This window comes from Lampetra planeri, chromosome 18 (assembly GCF_965212315.1).
Source record: "Lampetra planeri chromosome 18, kcLamPlan1.2.h2, whole genome shotgun sequence".
Classification (NCBI taxonomy): domain Eukaryota; kingdom Metazoa; phylum Chordata; class Hyperoartia; order Petromyzontiformes; family Petromyzontidae; genus Lampetra; species Lampetra planeri.
Genome location: NC_136124.1, coordinates 7,069,962 through 7,091,119, shown reverse-complemented (window position 1 = coordinate 7,091,119; position 21,158 = coordinate 7,069,962). Strand labels below are relative to the sequence as shown.

Genomic DNA, 21,158 nt, shown 5'->3' with positions numbered 1-21,158 from the left:
CTTTGGGCCCCCAGAGTCTCGACTTGCGGTCTCTCTGAATCCCCAATGTAGCTCCCCTCTGCTCCCCTGGGTCATCAACTCCGGGTCCCAGTGAGTCTCCCCATTAGGTTCCCTTGCGTCCCCTCTCCGTACCCCCCCCCCCCTCCCGGGACCCCTCTGGAGGTCTAGATCAGGTACCCCCCTGGAGGTCTAGATCAGGTACCCCCTTGGTCCCCTCTCCGGTCCCCCCCCCCGGGGTCCCCTCTCCGATACCCCCCCCCCCCCCCGGGGTCCCCTCTTTCGCTCCACGTGGGACACTCCGGGCGGGTTTTTAGGCCGTGCATTGCTCGCGTTGTTCCAATTGGACGGTGCGAGTCACGTGCTGCAAGCGGCGCGCTCCCATTGGTCGCTGCGCGGGGCCGCGCTCGAGCGGCGCGGAGTGGAGAGGCGAGGCGAGACGCGGGGCACCCCAACAGCGCGGAGCCCCTCGGCGCGGGACCCCCTCGGCGCGGGACCCCGCCAACGAAACTCGGGGACCTGCGCGAGCCGTACGGCTGCCGCTGCTTCCGCTTACCCCGAGAGCCCCCGAGGGCGGGCGGTCGGGCGCCACCGTGGGGCCTACCAAAGGCTTCTGCCGGGCAGAGCGCGGGGATCGCGGCGGAGCGGCCAGGCGAGACCGCCCGACCCCGGGACCCCCCCCCCGGATCGTCGCTGTCCTGCCTCGCGCGCCCAAGCGGGAACCGGCCCGGCTCGGCATGGAGGCGGACGCGCAAAGTAAGCGGCGGCTCGCGAGCGTGGGGCGCCACGAGGCTGTGGCGGGAGTGTGGTGGTGGGGGGCGGCAGGCGACGAGGGGGGTCTTGGGGTAAAGAGTTTTCCCAAGTCCCGGGGGTCTCCACTCAAGAGGAGTTCCGCGACTTGCGGACTGGCGGCTCCCGCGGATAAGGAGCCGAGAGGTTGAGGGGGGGGGGGTAGCCGTGGTCGTTCAACTCGTGGTCCCGACGTAAGGTTCTGACACTCGCGGTGTGGGTGTATGGGAATGTGTGTGTTCATGTGGAGGTATGGGGTGGAGGTAGGTGTGGGTTTGTGGGATATGGTGTGAGTGTATGGGAATGTGTGTGTTCATGTGGAGGTATGGGGTGGAGGTAGGTGTGCGTTTGTGGGATGGTGTGGGTGCATGGGAATGTGTGTGTTCATGTGGAGGTATGGGGTGGAGGTAGGTGTGGGTTTGTGGGATATGGTGTGGGTGTATGGGAATGTGTGTGTTCATGTGGAGGTATGGGGTGGAGGTAGGTGTGGGTTTGTGGGATATGGTGTGAGTGTATGGGAATGTGTGTTCATGTGGAGGTATGGGGTGGAGGTAGGTGTGCGTTTGTGGGATGGTGTGGGTGCATGGGAATGTGTGTGTTCATGTGGAGGTATGGGGTGGAGGTAGGTGTGGGTTTGTGGGATATGGTGTGGGCCGCAAGGCTTCGGTGGTACGGCCACGTGATGCGAAGTGAAGAGTCATCAGTGGCCAAGACTGCCTTGCGTATTGAGCCAGAGGGCCGCCGTCCACGCGGGCGTCCGAAGAAGCGATGGATGGACCGAATAAAGGAAGACATGAAGACGGTCAACGCATCCCCTGAAGATGCCCTGGACCGAGCCAAATGGAGAAGACAATGCCGAAAAGCGGACCCTGCGCCACAGCGGGAACAACGCTAGGAAGAAGGTGTGGGCCGCATGTGGAGGGGTGGGTTTGTGGGATGGTGTGCGGTGCATGTGGAGGTCCTCGGTGTTTGGGAGGGGGTGGTTGCTCGTGGAAAGGTGTGTGGGGTGAATGGGAATGTGTGGGGTTCATTGGAATGTGTGGGGTGAATGGGAAGGTGTGGGGTGAATGGGAATGTGTGAGGTGAATGGGAATGTGTGGGGTGCATGGGAATGTGTGGGGTGCATGGGAATGTGTGGGGTGCATGGGAATGTGTGGGGTGAATGGGAAGGTGTGGGTGCATGGGAATGTGTGGGGTGCATGGGAATGTGTGGGGTAAATGGGAAGGTGTGGGGTGAATGGGAATGTGTGTGGGGTTCATTGAATGTGTGGGGTGCATGGGAATGTGGGGTTCATTGGAATGTGTGGGGTGAATGGGAAGGTGTGGGGTGAATGGGAATGTGTGAGGTGAATGGGAATGTGTGGGGTGCATGGGAATGTGTGGGGTGCATGGGAATGTGTGGGGTGCATGGGAATGTGTGGGGTGCATGGGAATGTGTGGGGTAAATGGGAAGGTGTGGGGTGAATGGGAATGTGTGTGGGGTTCATTGAATGTGTGGGGTGCATGGGAATGTGGGGTTCATTGGAATGTGTGGGGTGAATGGGAAGGTGTGGGGTGAATGGAATGTGTGAGGTGAATGGGAAGGTGTGGGGTGCATGGGAATGTGGGGTTCATTGGAATGTGTGGGGTGAATGGGAAGGTGTGGGGTGAATGGGAATGTGTGAGGTGAATGGGAATGTGTGGGGTGCATGGGAATGTGTGGGGTGCATGGGAATGTGTGGGGTGCATGGGAATGTGTGGGGTGAATGGGAAGGTGTGGGTGCATGGGAATGTGTGGGGTAAATGGGAAGGTGTGGGGTGAATGGGAATGTGTGTGGGGTGAATAGGAATGTGTGGGGTGAATGGGAAGGTGTGGGGTACATGGGAAGGTGTGGGTGCATGTAAAGGTGTGTGGGTGCATGTGAAGGTGTGTGGGTGCATGTGAAGGTGTGTGGGGTGCATGGGAAGGTGTGTGGGTGCATGGGAAGGTGTGTGGGTGCATGGGAAGGTGTGTGGGGTGCATGGAAAGGTGTGTGGGTGCATGGGAAGGTGTGTGGGGTGAATGGGAAGGTGTGTGTGGTGCATGTGAAAGTGTGGGGTGCATGGGTTTGTGTGGGTTCGTGGGATGGTGTGGAGGGCATGTGGAGGTGTGGGGTGCATCTGAAGGAGTGGCTGTTTGCGAAGGTGTGGCGTGCATGGGAAGTGGAGGGGGTTGTGAGTGCCTAAGGTGTGTGGCGCAATAGGGAGCAGTGGGGGTGAGCAGTGGGTTTGAGGATGTTTCGGTGTGTTGCGGAGTGGTGGTGGTGGGGTGTGAGGGAGGGTGGGCAGGAAGGGGGCCCGCATGTTCAGGTGAGAAGGCGCGCGGTGTTGAGGGAGTCGTGGGTGTCCAGGAAGGTGTGAGAAGAATGGGGAGGTGTAGGTGTACAGGAATGGTCTTGGGGTGCGAGAAAGTGCATGGTTCCTGGCAAGGTGTGGAATGCGCGGGAGAACGTGAGATGTGTGCGGTGTAGGTGAGGGAGGCATGGTGGGTGTGGGGTGTGTAGGGAGTAAATGGTGTGCACAGTAATGTTGACCAGTGAGCGAGTCAGGTCAATGAACGTGAGTTGTCGGGTCACCGTGGCTCAGACATCGTCTGGGTGATGGCGATTCGGGCGGTGGTGGTGGTGATAGGTTGTTGTTAGTAGTCGTGGTGGTCCTGGTGGCATCATTATTGGTCAGTGGTGTAGGTTATAGCGATTGTGACGATGCTGTTGGCTGTCGTGGTGTCGGCGGTGCAGATGATTTGTCGTGTTGGTGATGAGGATGTTGGTCTCATTGCCAGACAATGCAACTGACGGCATCGCAGTGGCCTGGCTGCAAAAAGCAGAGCGGATGAAGATACTGGGAGGGAAGGGAAAGACTGGGGGGGGGGGGTGATATGGTTGGAGATGGAGGCAGGGAGAAGGCAATCGAGGGAGGGATAGACTGGGAGAATAATGTAGAGGATAGAGACCCTGGGGGAAGGTGCAGACAGCAGTGAGAGGTGATGATGGTGCTGATGGCGATTGAGATGGTGCCGAATTTCTGTATCCCCGTTTACACGTGTTGCGGTGGTGAGATGTTTACTACCTTGCCTGGTGTACAGGAGGCCATGGGTTCGATCCCAACCCAGATGCCTGTATATATTTGGAGTTTCCGTGTTCTCCTCGTGGTCGCGTGGATTTTTATCCGGGTCCTCCGGTTGTCCCCTCCACATTTATAAACACGCGTTTAAGAGTATTTGGCTGCTATACTTTTAAAAACGATAAGCCACTTCATCGGGCTATCATTTGGGGCCAGGTCACTTCTCAAAAAGAGCTGCTGTATAACTCAGTAGGCCTTACATGGTAAAATAATAGTTTTGAAAATGCTAGTTTTACACGCATGTGTCATTGCAGAGTCATACCGAATCGATGTTGCTGCACCCTCTCCCCGGTGCTTGCTCTTGCAGGAGCGACTGACGGAGCCGTTAGTATTTGCATGGTATACTGGTGCTGCGGTCAATTTAATGAAATGGCTACAATGATTTCCCGTAAGCACAACTGCGCTTAATTACAAAGCAAGGGAAATTCCCAATTGAGGTTTTTTTATGTAACCAGCCAGGGGCATCCATAAATCTCAGTCATTCTCATCATCATGACCATCAACAGCAGTGTCATCGTGATCATCATGATCATCATCATCAGGATCTTCCTCATCGTCATCATCTTGATCATCATAAGCAGCAGCATCAGTGGCAACATCTTCTCTGTCAAAACTCTGCAAAAGCTGCTGATGGGAAGGCAGTGATGAGGTTGTGTGGAGTTCTTTGAGGATAATCATTGCCAGGATGATGGTGCTGCTGATGATGTCTAAATGTCCCCCTTTTTAAAACGATTTTCTCTCTCACATCCCAGGTGAATGTGTGATCTTCATGTAGTCGCTATCACCGCCACCACCGCTGGTACCATAACCACCGCCACCATCATAACCATCACCACCGCTATAAATACGACCACCGTAACCACCACCATCGCTACCACCGTCATAACCATAATCATCACCACTTCCTCTGCCACCATCGTTAACCACCACCATCACCAATGCCACCACCATCATCATAACCATCACCACCACGCCTGGCCCCCATACTCCCCAATCTCCCGCCCCTCATCGCGCCGCGGGCGATTTCTCCACATTCCAGCGCCTTAATTAAAACTGTAACGAGAGCGCGTAAACAAATAAATAAATAAACAGAGCCCCACGGCCACCGTGGGAGCAGCGGTCCCCATGCCGGTGGCTGAGTCTCCAAGGGGTGGCCTTGACAAACAACGGTAATAGTGCCGATGATGGCATTGATGATGATGGTGCCAATGATGGCATTGATGATGGTGCCGATGATGGTGCCGATGATGGTGCAGATGGAGCTCATGATGGTGCCAATAATGGTGCCGATGATTCCAATGGTTCATTGCCTGGCTTCTAACGATTCACCGACATCCCCGTTGATTAAAAAAAATTGTTCACTCCGTTCACCTAAATGTAACATTACCATATAATGTGTCCATTGTGAATCATCAATTCTCACTTGTGGTGCATCCTGACCTTAAGAATCGATTAAATTAAGTGATGCATATTGAAATGCCCAGTGTCTATAAGTAGATGTTGCATGAAGTGTACTTGTAGGCAGCGCTTTTGCAGGTGCCGACATTGATGGTGGTGGTGATGCAGCTGGTGGTGATGCAGGTGGCGGTGGTGAAGGTGGTGGTGGTGGTGGAGATGGTGGTGAAGGTAGTGGAGATTCAGGTGGTGGTGGTGATGCAGGTGGTGGTGGTGATGCAGGTGGTGGTGATGCAGGTGGCGGTGAAGGTGGTGGCGGTGAAGGTGGTGGTGGTGATGAAAGTGGTGGTGATGCAGGTGGCGGTGATGCAGGTGGCGGTGATGCAGGTGGTGGTGAAGGTGGTGGTGGTCCAGACGAGTTCAAGATACACTTGCCAAATTGCGAGCACAATAATTAATTACAAATGTTATGCTAATTATCAATATCCGGGTGCGTTCCCAGCAGACCTCGCCGGACTGCTAATGCAGGTTTTGTCCACAGAGGTTGTCATAGCCTTCATGAACCAGAGCATGAAAGAACCCGTTGAGACTCATGAAATGGCATTGCCTGCTTTGCAAGATAGATAAACAAACAATGTCTCATTAACATATGTCTTCCCGCTTACATTAAAAAAAAACATTTTTAATCCCCAACCCGTCGGCCCCACAGCCTTGTGGGAGTGAATAATTTCAGCGGGGCACATTTGCTTTAAACAAAACAAACTCTGTACCGGTTTCGACATACAGAGTCTCACCAGCAGAGTCGGGCTGCCTGACTCAATCGCTGGTGAACTGCCAGATGTAATAGGCAAGGACCTTGTGTTTAAGAAGTGGGTCCTAGTTGAACGCAAACATTTCATAATAAGGCACGAAACGAATGAATCGTTAAGTGTCGTTCGTTACTTATATTCTCTGCCACGATGTTGCTGATGAGGATCTCTCTTGCAAGAGCGACCTGGGTTACATTGATTTAAGAATCGAATAAAACGTTAAACAAATGTGAACAAATCTTCAGGCTAAATTCAACGAATATAATTAATACAGGACAATGTGCATAAGGCGAAGCAATAATGGGTGCAATGTTACTCGATTATACATACATACATGTATAAAAAGTCTAAGTCTAGGAGAGGAAAGTGACTGGATTAGGCAAGTACTGCCAAGGTTTAAATCTGATAACAAAAAGTTACAAAGTGGCTTTGGCAGTTGCAAAACATTGAAGCACAATCCATAAAAACGTCTGCAACGGGGCGATGCTCATTTGCCTGGGGCCTGCGCAAGTGTCGTAGGCAGCGTTGGCGTAGGGGCTGACTGCAAGTGGTGCTCATGGAACTCGTGCCGGGCGGCGATTTGGCACACGCCTGCTGATGATGCCCGTGCAGGTGGTGGTTGTGCCCGTGTCGTGCGCTGAGCTGGGTAGGAGCTGACAGTGCATGCTATGTGGGTGGTGCTGGTTGTGTGGGTGGAGGGGGTGGTGTGTGTGGTGTGGGTAGTGCTGGTGGTTTGAGTGGTGCTGGTTGTGTAGGTGGTGCTGGCGGTGTGGGTTTTGTGAGTGGTGTTGGTTGTGTGAGTGGTGTTGGTTGTGTGAGTGATGTTGGTTGTCTGGGTGGTGCTGGCGGTGTGGGTTGAGTGGATTGTGTGGGTGGTGTGGGTGGAGGGGGATGGTTCTGTTGGTGAGTGATGCTGCTTGTGTGTGGTGGATGGTGTGGGTTGAGTGGATGGTGTGGGTTGAGTGGATGGTGTGGGTGGTGCTGGTGGTGTGGGTGGTGCTGGTGGTGTAAGTGGTGCTGGTTGTGTGGGTGGTGCTGGTGGTGCTGGTGGTGCAAGTGGTGCTGGTGGTTTAAGTGGTGCTGCTTGTGTGGGTGGTGTAAGTGGTGCTGCTTGTGTGGGTGGTGCTGGTGGTGTGGGGACTTGACTCCGCAGGCTCGACTGAAGTAGGCGGTGCTCTGGGCTGACGCGTTTCGCTCACTCGCTTGTGTGCGGCCTCTGTGGCACAAGTGGCCTCTTGTGTGGCCACGGGCGGCCGCGTGCAATCGTTAAACAGAGGAAGCTGTGCCCGCCCGCACGGCTCAAACTTCACAGTGTAGCGTCTCAACCCTCACCGCACGCGTCCGCATGCGCACCCATGCGCGCACACACTGACACACGCGCAAGAAACGCATGCACACACGCGTGGCACACACACACGTGTGGCACACACGCACTTGATCGCACACTCATGCGCTCTTGCACACTCGTGCACACTCGTGCACACTCATGCACACACACCGCCAGTGAGTGGGCACAGCGCGGGTCGGGGATAAAAATTCCAAATATTTCGCTGGTGAGCGTGGAGGGCGGTGGCGGCGCACCGCCCTCCCCGCTCTGTTTACATTCCCCGCCGACGATCGGACCCAGACCCCCCCCCCGACTCCGCATCACCGGCCCCCCCCCAAACCTCCTGCGCCAGTGAGAGCAACATCCGAGACCCCCACACCCCCTCACCTGGCCCCTCTCCCCCTCACCATTCAACTGGCACATCTCACCGTTGCCGCTCTCACCTGGTCCCCTCTCCCCCTCACCGCTCACCTCGTCTCCTCTCCATTCACCTGTTACCCTCTCCTTTTTATGGCTCACCAGCTCCCCTTCCCCTCACCGCTCACCTGGTGCCCGCACAGACCTGCACCTGCTGCTGTGCTTTGGCATGGGGGCTCCTGGCGACGCGCATCTCTTAATGGTTTTTATAATCTCGATGACGCGGGCGTTGTGGATGTCGTGGATATGGGTAGCGGAGCGAGAGGCAGGGGGGGAGGAGGAGAAGGAGGAATGTGCCCTCGCTGCTCGCGATTGTTTTGTCTCTCGCGACGAGGACGATGAGGCCCCCGATCGGAGAACGTGATGGGGGCGGCGTGCGTCTTGCACCCGCACTCGCACACACGGCCTCCACGCTCGCACACACGGCCTCCACGCTCGCACACAGGGCCTCCACGCTCGCACACACGGCCTCCACGCTCGCACACAGGGCCTCCACGCTCGCACACAGGGCCTCCACGCTCGCACACACGGCCTCCACGCTCGCACACACGGCCTCCACGCTCGCACACAGGGCCTCCACGCTCGCACACACGGCCTCCACGCTCGCACACACGGCCTCCACGCTCGCACACACGGCCTCCACGCTCGCACACACGGCCTCCACGCTCGCACACACGGCCTCCACGCTCGCACACAGGGCCTCCACGCTCGCACACACGGCCTCCACGCTCGCACACACGGCCTCCACGCTCGCACACACGGCCTCCACGCTCGCACACAGGGCCTCCACGCTCGCACACACGGCCTCCACGCTCGCACACACGGCCTCCACGCTCGCACACACGGCCTCCACGCTCGCACACACGGCCTCCGCGCTCGCACACAGGGCCTCCGCGCTCGCACACACGGCCTCCGCGCTCGCACACAGGGCCTCTCCCCACTTCCACTCACACACCGGGACCCCCACTTCCACTCACACACCGGGACCCCCACTTCCACTCACACCCTGGGACCCCCACTCATGCTCACACTCTCCCTCGCCTCCCCCTCTGTGCCTGCACGCTCTCTCCCAGGTATCTGGGCACGAGGCACATGTGGAGGCCAAGAATATGGTTGAGTTGTTCAGAAAGGGTGGATGAAGCCAGAAACATTGGAGTAGAGATGGGGGTCGAAAGGAGAGGGGGGAGCATGGGAGGGGGTGGGAGCAGGGAGCGGGGCGGGGGGAGCAGCGAGGGGGAGTTGCGGTGGCGCGCTCCCTCGCTCCGCCCCCGTGTAGAGCCGCGCGATGAATGCCGCCTTTCACCGAACTTCCTGCCGCCCGCTCTTTATTTGTGTTGCAAAATCAGACTCGGTGTTTTCTCTACAGCTCTACCTCAGCCGCAACTCCACCTCAACCCCGACTCCACCTCGGCTCCACCTCAATCCCAGCTCCACTTCAATCCCAGCTCCACCTCAGCTCCACCTCAGCTCCACCTCAGCCCCAGCTCCACCTCAGCCTTAGCTCCACCTCAGCCCCAGCTCCACTTCAGCTCCACCTCAATCCCAGCTCCACCTCAACCCCAGCTCCACCTCAGCCCCAGCTCCACCTCAGCTCCACCTCAACCCCAGCTCCACCTCAACCCCAGCTCCACCTCAGCCCCAGCTCCACCTCAGCCCCAGCTCCACCTCAGCCCCAGCTCCACCTCAATCCCAGCTCCACCTCAGCCCCAGCTCCACCTCAATCCCAGCTCCACCTCAGCCCCAGCTCCACCTCAGCCCCAGCTCCACCTCAATCCCAGCTCCACCTCAGCCCCAGCACCACCTCAATCCCAGCTCCACCTCAGCCCCCTCCACCTCAGCCCCAGCTCCACCTCAATCCTAGCTCCACTTCAGCCCCAGCCCCACCTCAATCCCAGCTCCACCTCAATCCCAGCTCCACCTCAGCCTCAGCTCCACCTCAATCCCAGCTCCACCTCAATCCCAGCTCCACCTCAGCTCCACCTCAGCCCCAGCTCCACCTCAATCCCAGCTCCACCTCAGCCCCCTCCACCTCAGCCCCAGCTCCACCTCAATCCCAGCTCCACCTCAGCCCCAGCTCCACCTCAATCCCAGCTCCACCTCAGCCCCAGCTCCACCTCAGCCCCAGCTCCACCTCAATCCCAGCTCTGCCTCAGCTCCACCAAATTTCACCGAGTTCCACCATATCCTGGCTGCACCACAGGCCACACGTGTGCACTGAGATTACCCGTGGCTGGGGCCGTTAATCCCCTATCTCTTAATCTCACCACAGCCGGCGTTTGTGCAGACAGGGTCATGGGCCATGGCCTCCTGACCCAGACATAGGCAGCAACAGGGAGGCCTACGTGGTGCAAGGATCCTCACTTTGTCATCGCCATCGTTAACATCGTTGTCGTCATCGCCATCGTCACCCTCGTCGCCATCCCTGTCATCACCATCATCGTTGTCACCGTTGTCATCGCCGCCATCATCACCATCGTCGTGAGCAAAATCATAGCCATCACCATAATTGTCGTCAGCATCACATCATCATATGAATCACTGTTGTGGCCATACTCTCCCACAATCATCTATCACACTCGTGCAGTGTTTGCAGCCGCAATTGTCTTCCTGGTCCCAAGTGGACTGGTTAATTTCTGACATAACCCACGCCCTTAGTCTCATATTCACCACCCTGAGTATCATAGCCGGCACTCTGAGTCTCATAGCCAGCACCCTGAGTCTCATAGCTGGCACCCTGAGTCTCATAGCCAGCACCCTGAGTCTCATAGCCAGCACCCTGAGTCTCATAGCCAGCACCCCGAGTATCATAGCCAGCACCCTGAGTCTCATAACCAGCACCCTTAGTCTCATATCCACCACCCTGAGTATCATAGCCGGCACCCCGAGTCTCATAGCTGGCACCCTGAGTCTCATAGCCGGCGCTCTGAGTCTCATAGCCGGCGCTCTGAGTCTCATAGCCAGCACCCCGAGTATCATAGCCAGCACCCTGAGTCTCATAGCTGGCACCCTGAGTCTCATAGCCGGTGCTCTGAGTCTCATAGCTGGCACTTTGAGTCGCATAGCCGGCGCTCTGAGTCTCATAGCCGGCGCTTTGAGTCTCATAGCCGGCACTTTGACTCTCATAGCCAGCACCCTGAGTCTCATAGCCAGCACCCCGAGTATCATAGCCAGCGCTCTGAGTCTCATAGCCAGCGCTCTGAGTCTCATAGCCGGCGCTCTGAGTCTCATAGCCAGCACCCCGAGTATCATAACCAGTCACGTGCATCATAGTTGGTGCCCTGATTGTCGTATGTCGTAACTGGTGCCTTGAGTTGTATCATCGCGAGGTGGTGTGGGAGTTGCTGTGGTGAGCAGGGGAGGAGGGGGTGGGAGGTTTCTTTGGTGGCCCTCAGGGCTCCCCGTCCGGTTTATCGACATAAATCATTAGTGAGTGGGGCTGCGCTGCAGGTGACGATTACAGGTATGCGTCCCGTGAGTGCTTGTGTTAGTGTGTCAGCACGTGTGTGTGTGTGAGGGAGCGAGCGCGCGCATGCATGTGTGCGCGCGTGTGTTTGTAGGGGCTGAAATTGCACCTAGCCTGGCACAAGCGCCGTAGTGCTTTCGCCGTCACTTAGCGGGGACTGCTGCTGCTGTTGTTGTTGTACTCTGCACGCCGTGTATGTGTGCTTGTGTGTGAATGCATGCCCATGCAAGATACCCGGGCAACTCTATCCCCTCCCCCCAATTTCCATGAGCAACCACTCCGCCCCCCCCCTTGTCTATCACCACCCCAGTTCCCCCCCAGCTCACCCCAGGAGCCCCCCTTTGTGAGTGTGGAGGAGCTGCCCCGTGTCTGTGTGAGCTGATTGCACCCCCCCCACTCCTCCCCCTACGGGGGCACTGTTTGTTTGAGACATTTTTCTGCAGAGTTTTTGTTTGATCCCCACATGCCCCCACTCCCCCACCTCCTCTCATCCCTCCCCTCTTCTCCTCCCACATCGCTCTCTCATGGTCCAGGGCTGTATGAGCTGGGTGTATAAGAGGGGGCCTGTTGGTGGGGAGGAGGGGTGTGCGGCGGTGGTGGTGGGGGGGGGGCTTCTGCCTATCAGGGATGTTTGTGGGATCTTGAGGAATGGACAAAACAGGGGTGGGTGGGGGGGGGGAGCTGAAGTGGAGGAGCAGTGCTGATGAAAGTGGGAGCAGAGAGAGACAGGTGGGGGAGGGAGAGCGAGAGAGAGAGAGAACGGAGCTGGAGCGAGAGACGGGAAGCTGTGAGATAGACGGTGAGAACTTCAGGGAGTGAACGGAGCTGGAGAGAGTTGACGGAGCGGGACCAGAGGTTGGGAGGAGGGGGTAGAGAAGGGAGCGGTAGGGAGTGTGGGGAGTGAGGCGGGAAGAGGAGGTGCACGGAGAGGGTCAGGGTGGTGGGGATATATCTGCGAGAGGCCCCAGGGCGTGGGAGTCGGGGGTGGCTCGGGGAGATGCAGCACGGAGCTGGGATCTTCTACGTCTCCTGTGGGGCCCCTCGTGTGGGTGAGCATGGGGGGGGGGTGGTGAACGTCCACGGGTGAGCGTGTGGGTGAATGTAGGGGTGAGCACACATGGGTGAGTGCGTGTGCGAGCATGTGTGTTCGAGAGTGAGTGTGCGTGCTGGCGTGAGCCTGTGTGTTCGCTAACAGCGCCTGCCCCAACAGTCTGTTAAGGCTATATGGGGGATCTTTATCTTTGCCCGTATGTGAGTGTGTGTGGGGAGTGGTGGCGCAGTGGTTGGCGTGCTGCGTTAGGAATCTGACGACCCCAGTTCGGTTCCCGCTCCTGACCAATTTCAGTGGCGCATATCTTAACTAATCGTGTACCTCCCCTTGGTCGAATTATTCTTAAATGAGTACCTGGTGTGATGTGTAAACATCAGTACTGGGGAGACAAAGGCGGCCGGACGTGGTTCTGGCTACCCACCTTTGCATGTACCTTGCCGGCACTCATAGATGCTCAGCAGCAGCACTTGCCCCAATAGTCAGTTTAAGGCTACATGGGGGATCTTTGTCTTTGGTGTGTGAGAACAGCTTTCGAAGGCTCGACGGGGGACATTTGTCTTTGTGTGCTTGTTCGTGTGTGTTGGCAGCACTGCTATTAGGAAGCCACTGGAGCTATGCACTTGCATCATCTAGATTGCAAACTCATTTCTTTAGAACTGCTTTTTGTGTTTAGTTTGTTGTCCTTCGCCCGCACCTCCGATTAACACAGTTGGCCATGTACGGTGCGAAAGAAGTTCAACATACATACATACATGCTGTTGCTATAGCTTCCACAGCTGATACAGCTATTGATGCTGATCGATGCTGCCACTGCTGCTCCTGCTGCGATCATTTTGAGGCCATCATTCGCAGGGTGAAATTACTGAGAATAGCAGGGCACTCATCTCGACCGTAATGTGTGTAATAGCTGGTCCTGTTGCAGCTTGTAGGTCACTGTGCTGTGCGTGCGCGTGTGTATGTGCGCGTGTGCATGCGTGCGTGCGTGTGTGTGTGCATGCGTGTGTGTGTGTGCGCGCGTGTGTGTGCATGTGTGCGTGCATGTGTGCGAGCGTAGATCCAAGAACCTCAACTGCATCTGCATGGGTGTCTGCGTGCGCAACCGTTCATGCCTGCACACGTTTGTGTGTGCATGCGTACATTAGCATAAGCGTGAATGTGCATTGCATGTGACTTTAACACTGCACGTGCAAAAAGTGCATGCGATCATGCACCTGTGTGCACTTAAGTATGTGTGCGCGCGTGTGTTCATGTGTACATCGCATTTGCGGGCGCTTGTGTGAATACAAATCGCCAAACGGGATTGCATGTAGGCGTGTATGTGCGTGCGTGCGGATTGCACATGCGCCTGCGCTCACGAGTGCAGTGCACCCGTGCGGGAGAACATGTGCGTGCATGCATGTGAGCACGCACACGTTCATGACACGCGTGTGTGTGGTACGAACGCGTGCCCCGTGCGTTCGCCTGTCGTGCGTTCGCCTGTCGTGCGTTCGCCTGTCGTGTGTTCGCCTGTCGTGCGTTGGCCTGTCGCTCGCACGTGCACGTGTGACCCGGGGTTGGTGGTTTGAGCTGGGATCGGGCGCACGGATTTACCCCGGTTTTACTCGGGGTATTTTTAGCCAACGCATGGTAGGGGGGTGGCGGTGGTGGTGGTGGTGGTGGGGTTGCCGCCGCACATCCCCGCGCCTCTCCGTGAATTTATTCTGATTCGCTCGCCCGCGTTGGGAAGCCGCATTTTGAAAAAAAAAAGAACAAGAATATCTTCTTCAAAAAATGCTGACCAGCTGAGCTTGTTCCCTCCCCCCAATGCAATGCCTCGTGGGCAATGCCTCGAGATGTAAATGGGCGAGCTGCGATTGCACGCGCGTGACCGCAGGGTCCGGCAGTAGGCACCGTATTTGCCAAAAAATGGAGTACGAAGAATGTTTTTTAATTAAAGCATGTTCACAGGCAGCCTCGTGCAGGCACAGACGTCTGTAACTCCCCCCACCAACCCACCCGCACAGACCTCTCCGCTCACACCCCTCCCCTCCTCCCACGAAAACCTCAGAAATCAACATCCGCAATTGGCCCGACTCTGGCCGATGGAGTCCCCCCCTCTCCCACCACCTCCACCCTACCCACTTGCAGGCACTGCCAACGCACGCACACGGCCACACGCACGCTGACGCTCACAAACACTCATTCACATCGTCGCACGCACATCGAAAGTCATACACGGCCGTACACTCGCTAAGACAACAACGGCAGCAGCCCGCCATTCACCAGCAATGGCGGTGACGTCAGCACTTGTGCCAGGCAGGGTGCACTCAGAGGTCGCATGCAGTGTGGAAGGCTCGCTGGCAGGAGGTCTCGGGATAGACACGGGTGTTATGGGTTGATTGAGATGGCTGGTAGATGCACCATCTGTGCTCCCCACTGTGCCGTCTTGCTGAGTTTTAGCCACTCGGTGCTCAGTTCGTTGTTGTGAGCTTCGCTCCTCCACCCGCTGTTGTTGTCGGAGGGCGACTGCCTCCAACTGCCGAGTAGTGTCCTTGACGAGCCTACTCCGCATCGGCCGATCTTGACACTGTTGGTACCATTCATCGGCAAGTCCAATCGGTTCCACATCCTCCGTTACCGCATCAGCCTTCCTCCTCCCTAGCCCGTGCGCAGGTTAGCTCCCTGTGTCCGGCCAAAGAGAAGCTGCTTGGGCATGCGGTGTCTGGACATGCAGGCTGCATGACCCAGCCAACACAGCCTCGCTTGCCGAAGGAGCTCATTAATGGGACTGCGTCCAAATCTATTAAGAATGTTTGAGCTCCTCACACCAGGATGGATCTTAGGCAGGTGAGCCTGAATGTTTAAAACTGGTGCAGGTGTTCCTGTAAATGCGTTCACATTTCATAAGCGTAGATAAGAGAGGTCTTAACTATGGCCAAAAAGACCTGGGGCTTTGTATGGAGCAATAATAGATCAGGCAGCTTCCACATAGTGTTGTGCAACCGATGAAAAGATTATGCCACTCGACTGCTTCCAAGCGAGATCTCTGCTGCCAAACTGAAGCTGTTAATGAGCACACTGCCCAGGTATGGGAACTCCTCCACCCTCTTTACAACCACCCCATTACTCACGGATAGTTGAAGGGGTAGAGTGATTTATGACATACAATACCCACGCAGGTGCTTTGATTTCGTTGGGCTAATGGTAAGGCCCCACTTCTTAAGTGGCATGCTCCAGGTTCAGCAGTCCAGTCTCCAATTCTTTGCATTTTTCTCGGATTGAGCCGTAATGACCAGATCATCGGCGTACGTAGCATGGCGGACAAGTAAGGTGCCGTCCCTAGACCTCACCTGGAAATCCATCAGCCTCCGATTGTATCTCTCCCAGATGGATGCAAATTCCACTGGTAGAGCCATTGAAGCTTCTGCGAACTGTGTGGTTAAAGAAGATGTTAAATCGTGTAGGGGCCAGAGGACATCCCTGTCACACTCCACGGTGAACAGGAAATGGATGTGACTCCCGGCCGCACAGCTTTATCCAGACCTGCACGCCATCATGACAGCCCTTGATGATTGTGAGCACTGGGTCAGGGATCCTCTTGATGTGGTTCCTGCGCTGCGCTGCAAACCCATCGACCAGGGTTTGATTCCCGGCCACGGCTAGCGTAAGTGGCGAGTGATCTCAAAACCTCCCTTCGGTCGACTCGGCCATGAGGTCGACTCGCCTGCGTTGGTGTGTAAAATACCAACACTGAGGAGACAAAGGTTGCCGGGCGTGGTGGTGGTGGCCACACCACCCCCTCGTGCGCCGTACCGGCATTCATAGGTGCTCGCCGACACACAACGCCCACGTTACGCGCCCACAATTCGTAACCCGCTCAATACCACTCTCGGATGCAATTGGTGACACAGTCCCATTGATTCACACACACACACAGGCACAAATGTGTCGGTGGCTGCTCTTTCAGCTCCCATCGTCAATTAAAATGAAATAAAATGAATCGGGGATGGCATGGATGGCTGCCTTCCTACCCCGCTACCCACCCCACTCACCCCCACACGCTCTCCCTCCTCCTCTGACCACTCCCCCCACGCACAAAGACAGCTTTGAGCGGCGCTGCACGACTCGGGTCCCTGCCACCCTCCTCGTCCTCCTCGCTCCCGTCGTCGTGACGAAGGCAGGAGGCCGCCTCGCTCGCCGCAGCGCGCTGCCCGCAGCGGCGCCGCTCGCTCGCCACAATTAGCAGCGGCGACCGCTCACGGCCGCCCGTTCGTTTTTTTTGGGGAATTTTCGTGGAACAAAGGGAAGGGTCAAGCCATTGTCGCTGGGGGTGAGTGGGGAGATGGAGGCTGTGTCTCTGTGTGTGCGTGCACGCGCTGCGCAAGCTCTCTCCGTGTCCGCCTCCATTTGCCTCCGAGTCTCTCCGTCTGCACCGCCATGGTCACAACCGTTGAAGCTGCTGCTGCTGCTGCTGGTGGTTGTAGTGACAATGAGGATGCTGCACTTGCTGTTGATGCTGTCGAAGGTGCCGTTGCTGCTGCTGCTGTTGATCGTGATGATGGCGGTGATGAGGACGTTGCACCTGCTGCTGATGAAGATGCTGTTGCCGATGATGGTGGTGATGAGGATGCTGATGGTGAAGATGCTGCTGCTGATGGTGTTGGTTGTGGTGATGGTGGTACTGGTGGGGAGGATGCTGTGGCGGCTCGGGAGCTTTCTTGCGACGCGGCGACGTGCGCCGTCGCCCGCGCTAATCGTGTGTGCGCAGTCGCTTTGTCTGTGGAGCCAGCGGACTAATCTGTGTCCCGTGTGCCCGAGTGCGCGTACTCGTGTGTGTGTTTGTGTCCATGTATAACCCATGTGTGTGTGTGTGTGTCTGGCCATGTCTGCCCCTCCATCCTCATGTCTGTGTCCGTGTGTGCATATGTCCGCGTCTGTCTTCGTGTCCATGGGCGTGTGCCTGTGTCTGCCTGTGTGTATCTGTGTATGGTCCGTATGTCTTTGTGTGTGTGTATTTTGTCTTTTCTGTGTGTGTCAAGTGTCTTTATGCATGTGTGTCACGTGTCTCAATGCATGTGTGTTAGTGTATCTGTCCCATGTCTTGTGTCGGTGTGTGTCCTCCGTCCCCCGTGGCGCAGGCGAGGACGGGAGCTGCGTGCTGACGGAGAGCGACGGCGCCGACGCCCCCGGCGACGGAGACCCGGACCTCGTCGCCCTCGGCAATCGCTTCCTCGGCACCGACGCCGACGGCACCGGCGACATGGCCAACAGCACCGACGGTGACGGGGCCGGCCCCACCGGCGGCGGGGCCCAGCGCTCCGTCTCGCTCGCCGAGACCACGGCCTCGTTGAGCCTGGGCTCGGTGAGCGACTACCACCCGCTGCACCACCACCAGCACCAGCACCATCAGCAGCAGCAGCAGCACGGCGGGGCGGGCGGTGCCGATGCCCTGCACCGGCTGGCGGCGCTGGAGCGGCGGGCGCGCGCCCAGGACGACGAGATCACGGTGCTCAAGGCGGCGCTCGCCGACGTCATCCGGAGGCTGTCGGCCGCCGAGGAGCAGCAGCAGCAGCAGCAGCCCGGCACCACCACACCCACGCGCGGCAGTGAGAGACGCCGCACGCTCTATCGCTCGCTCGCACACTCTATCGCTTGCTCGATCACTCGCTCAAGTCTCTTTCAAAGTCGCTCACTCAGGCTCCCTCTCACTCAACCGCGTGTCATGGTGAGAGATGCTGCCCACCCGCTCGCTCACTCGCTCGCTCACTCGCTCACTCCCTCTCACACACGAGCGGCGGTGAGACTACACAACCTTTCACACAATCTCTCTCAATAGGCCTATTTAACTCGCGCAAGCAGCTTTGCCTTTCACATTCCCTGTTTGTCGTGCGTCAGTGAAGTCAATGTGTGGTCCTTAAGAGCTGGGAACGAGCCAAATTAAATAAATCAACTAAATTAATCTGTGCAGCGACATTGGCGTCCAACCATCGACTCCTTGGTCTCAAGAACCTGCTTTCATCGCAAGCAGCTGAAAGCTGGATTCAAACCCTGGATCTCAGCAGTGCCGTCATCCGTCTCTGACATGGCCATTCGGAACCCCCTTGGACCCATCCTGTTACTAGGTTACTATCAACCTGTCTCCTTGCTGCCGCCTCCACACGCCGTCCGTGCGTGTGTACAGTCCGTACACGTTTCCGTCCACTCGTGTCTTTGTGCGTCTCTGGTGTGTGGTGTCCCCGTGTGTCTCCACTTGTCTCCTTTCTGTCTCAACGTCTCCATGTTTCTCTGCGTATCCCCGCGTGTCTCTTTGTCTCACTGCCTCCGTGGGGAGCGGTAGGGTAGCGGTAAGCGCGCGCTGCGCTACGAACCCTACGGCCCGAGTTCGATTCCCGCTCATGGTCAACACCAGTGACGATTGTCTGAACTGGCCATGGGCCTCCCATAGGTCGACTCGGCCTTAAATGGTTACCTAGTGCGATGTGTAAAAAAATATCGCCCTGGGGAGACAAAGGCGGTCGGGCGTGATGCTGGCCACCGACCCCCTTGTGCGCCGTGCTGCTAGGTGCTCGCTAACAGCACTTGGCCTGACAAGCTGTTCAAGGCTATATGGGGGATCTTAGTCTTTGCACTTCTCCGTGTGTCCCCAGGTCGCCCATCTCTGTCCTCCCACCCGTCGCGCTCGAGCCTGCTAAGCGACGGGCCCCCCCTGACCCCCCGCAAACCGAATTCGGGATACGCCCCCCTCAGCACCCCCTCACCCAGACCGTGAGTTTCAACCACAAGACGTCCACCGCACCAATCCAACCAAACCACACCAAGCACACCATGGCAATCGCCCCAGTGAAACCACACCATGGCAACCACACCATTTCAAATACACCACATCGTGTCAACTACGCCACACACTGGTAACCACACCATGGCAACCACACCACTCCCACCCTGCTACACCACTCCCACCACACCACGCCATGCCAACTGCGCCACAACATGGCGACCACACCATTGCGATCAACCCACACCTCGGAGTGCAGCGTCATGAACCACCAATGTGTAATTGTAGGAGCAGTCTGCAGTGCTGCTGCTGCGGCTGTCGCTGCTGCTGCGTCTGCATGCGTCTGTGCTGTGTGCAACCGGCCGGGTGGCGCAGCAATAGAGCGAGCGGCTCGCTAGCGGAAGGTCGCGAGTTCAAACCCTGGTTGGTGGATGGTTGACTCAGCCCATCAACCCTCCCCCCCGGGGTCGATAAAACCAGTACCGCTTTGTGGGGAAGTCAACAGTGGCTCTGCTATGACTGCTAGACGCACCCCCGCCATAGGAATGTGGAATTTCCCACCACTGGCTCAGGGCTGTGAATAGGAGATGAGCACCAATGTCCTCGTAACGTGATGATCAGCTTTGTGTCTCGCTGGGTCATAATGGATGTTCGTGTCTCGCTGTCGCATATATCGCGAAGGTATTTAAACGTATGGTCCTCGCTTTATGACCATATTTGTGTTGATTGTTAAAATTCATGTTTAAAGAGTGTCTTATTTATCTATCATTATCATCATCGTCATCATCGTGATCTCTCCACTGCTGGCTGGGAATCACCGTGGCTTGCTCCTGTGCCGTGTGCAGCACGGAGAACTGCACCCTGCGCAGGGAGGCGCGGCTCAACCGCTCGCGGTCCGTCACGGAGAACAGCGCAAGCAAGCGCAAGCAGCTCGAGTGAGTTCCCCCTCCACACGCTCGCCAAACGCTCACACCACGTTCACCACACTCCACACGCTCACCACGCGATCGCCACACTCCACACGCTCACCACACGCTCACCACACGCTCACCACACTCCACACGCTCACTACACGCTCACCACACGTTCACCACACTCCACACGCTCACCACGCGCTCACCACACGCTCACCACACTCCACACGCTCACCACACGCTCACCACACGCTCACCACACTCCACACGCTCACCACGCGCTCACCACGCGATCGCCACACTCCACACGCTCACCACGCGCTCACCACACGCTCACCACGCGCTCGCCAAACGCTCACCCCACGTTCACCACACTCCGCACGCTCACCCCACGCTCACCACACATTCACCACACTCCACACGCTCACCACGCGCTCACCACACGCTCACCACGCGATCGCCACACTCCACACGCTCACCACACGCTCACCACACTCCACACGCTCACCACGCGCTCACCACACGCTCACCACACTCCACACGCTCACCACGCGCTCACCACGCGATCGCCACACTCCACACGCTCACCACACGCTCACCACACGTTCACCACACGCTCACCACGTGCTCACCACACGCTCACCACGCGATCGCCACACTCCACACGCTCACCACGCACTCACCACACTCCACACGCTCACTACGCGCTCACCACGCGCTCACCACACGCTCACCACACTCCACACGCTCACTACGCGCTCACCACACGCTCACCACGCGATCGCCACACTCCACACGCTCACCACACGCTCACCACGCGCTCACCACACGCTCACCACACTCCACACGCTCACCACGCGCTCACCACGCACTCACCACGCGATCGCCACACTCCACACGCTCACCACACGCTCACCACGCGCTCACCACACGCTCACCACACTCCACGCGCTCACCACGCGCTCACCACGCGATCGCCACACTCCACACGCTCACCACACGCTCACCACACGTTCACCACACTCCACACGCTCACCACGCGCTCACCACACGCTCACCACGCGATCGCCACACTCCACACGCTCACCACACGCTCACCAC

At 57.4% G+C, this 21,158-nt stretch overlaps 1 protein-coding gene across 4 annotated transcripts in view; it reads left to right on the top strand.

Annotated features, from left to right (window-relative positions):
- The first annotated feature begins 330 nt into the window (after positions 1–330).
- LOC144723570 (echinoderm microtubule-associated protein-like 2) overlaps positions 331–21,158 on the top strand; it is a 34,250-nt gene continuing 13,422 nt past the window's right edge. For 3 of the 4 annotated variants that reach the window (XM_078602417.1, XM_078602419.1, XM_078602416.1), the window contains exons 1-4: positions 12,309–12,387; positions 17,507–17,974; positions 19,016–19,133; positions 19,989–20,078. In XM_078602417.1, the coding sequence (XP_078458543.1) occupies positions 12,336–12,387; positions 17,507–17,974; positions 19,016–19,133; positions 19,989–20,078 (728 nt within the window). In that variant the 5' untranslated portion in view covers positions 12,309–12,335. Of the gene's footprint in view, positions 754–12,308; positions 12,388–17,506; positions 17,975–19,015; positions 19,134–19,988; positions 20,079–21,158 lie in introns of those variants that run through there. The other variant, XM_078602418.1, reaches the window with a different exon arrangement.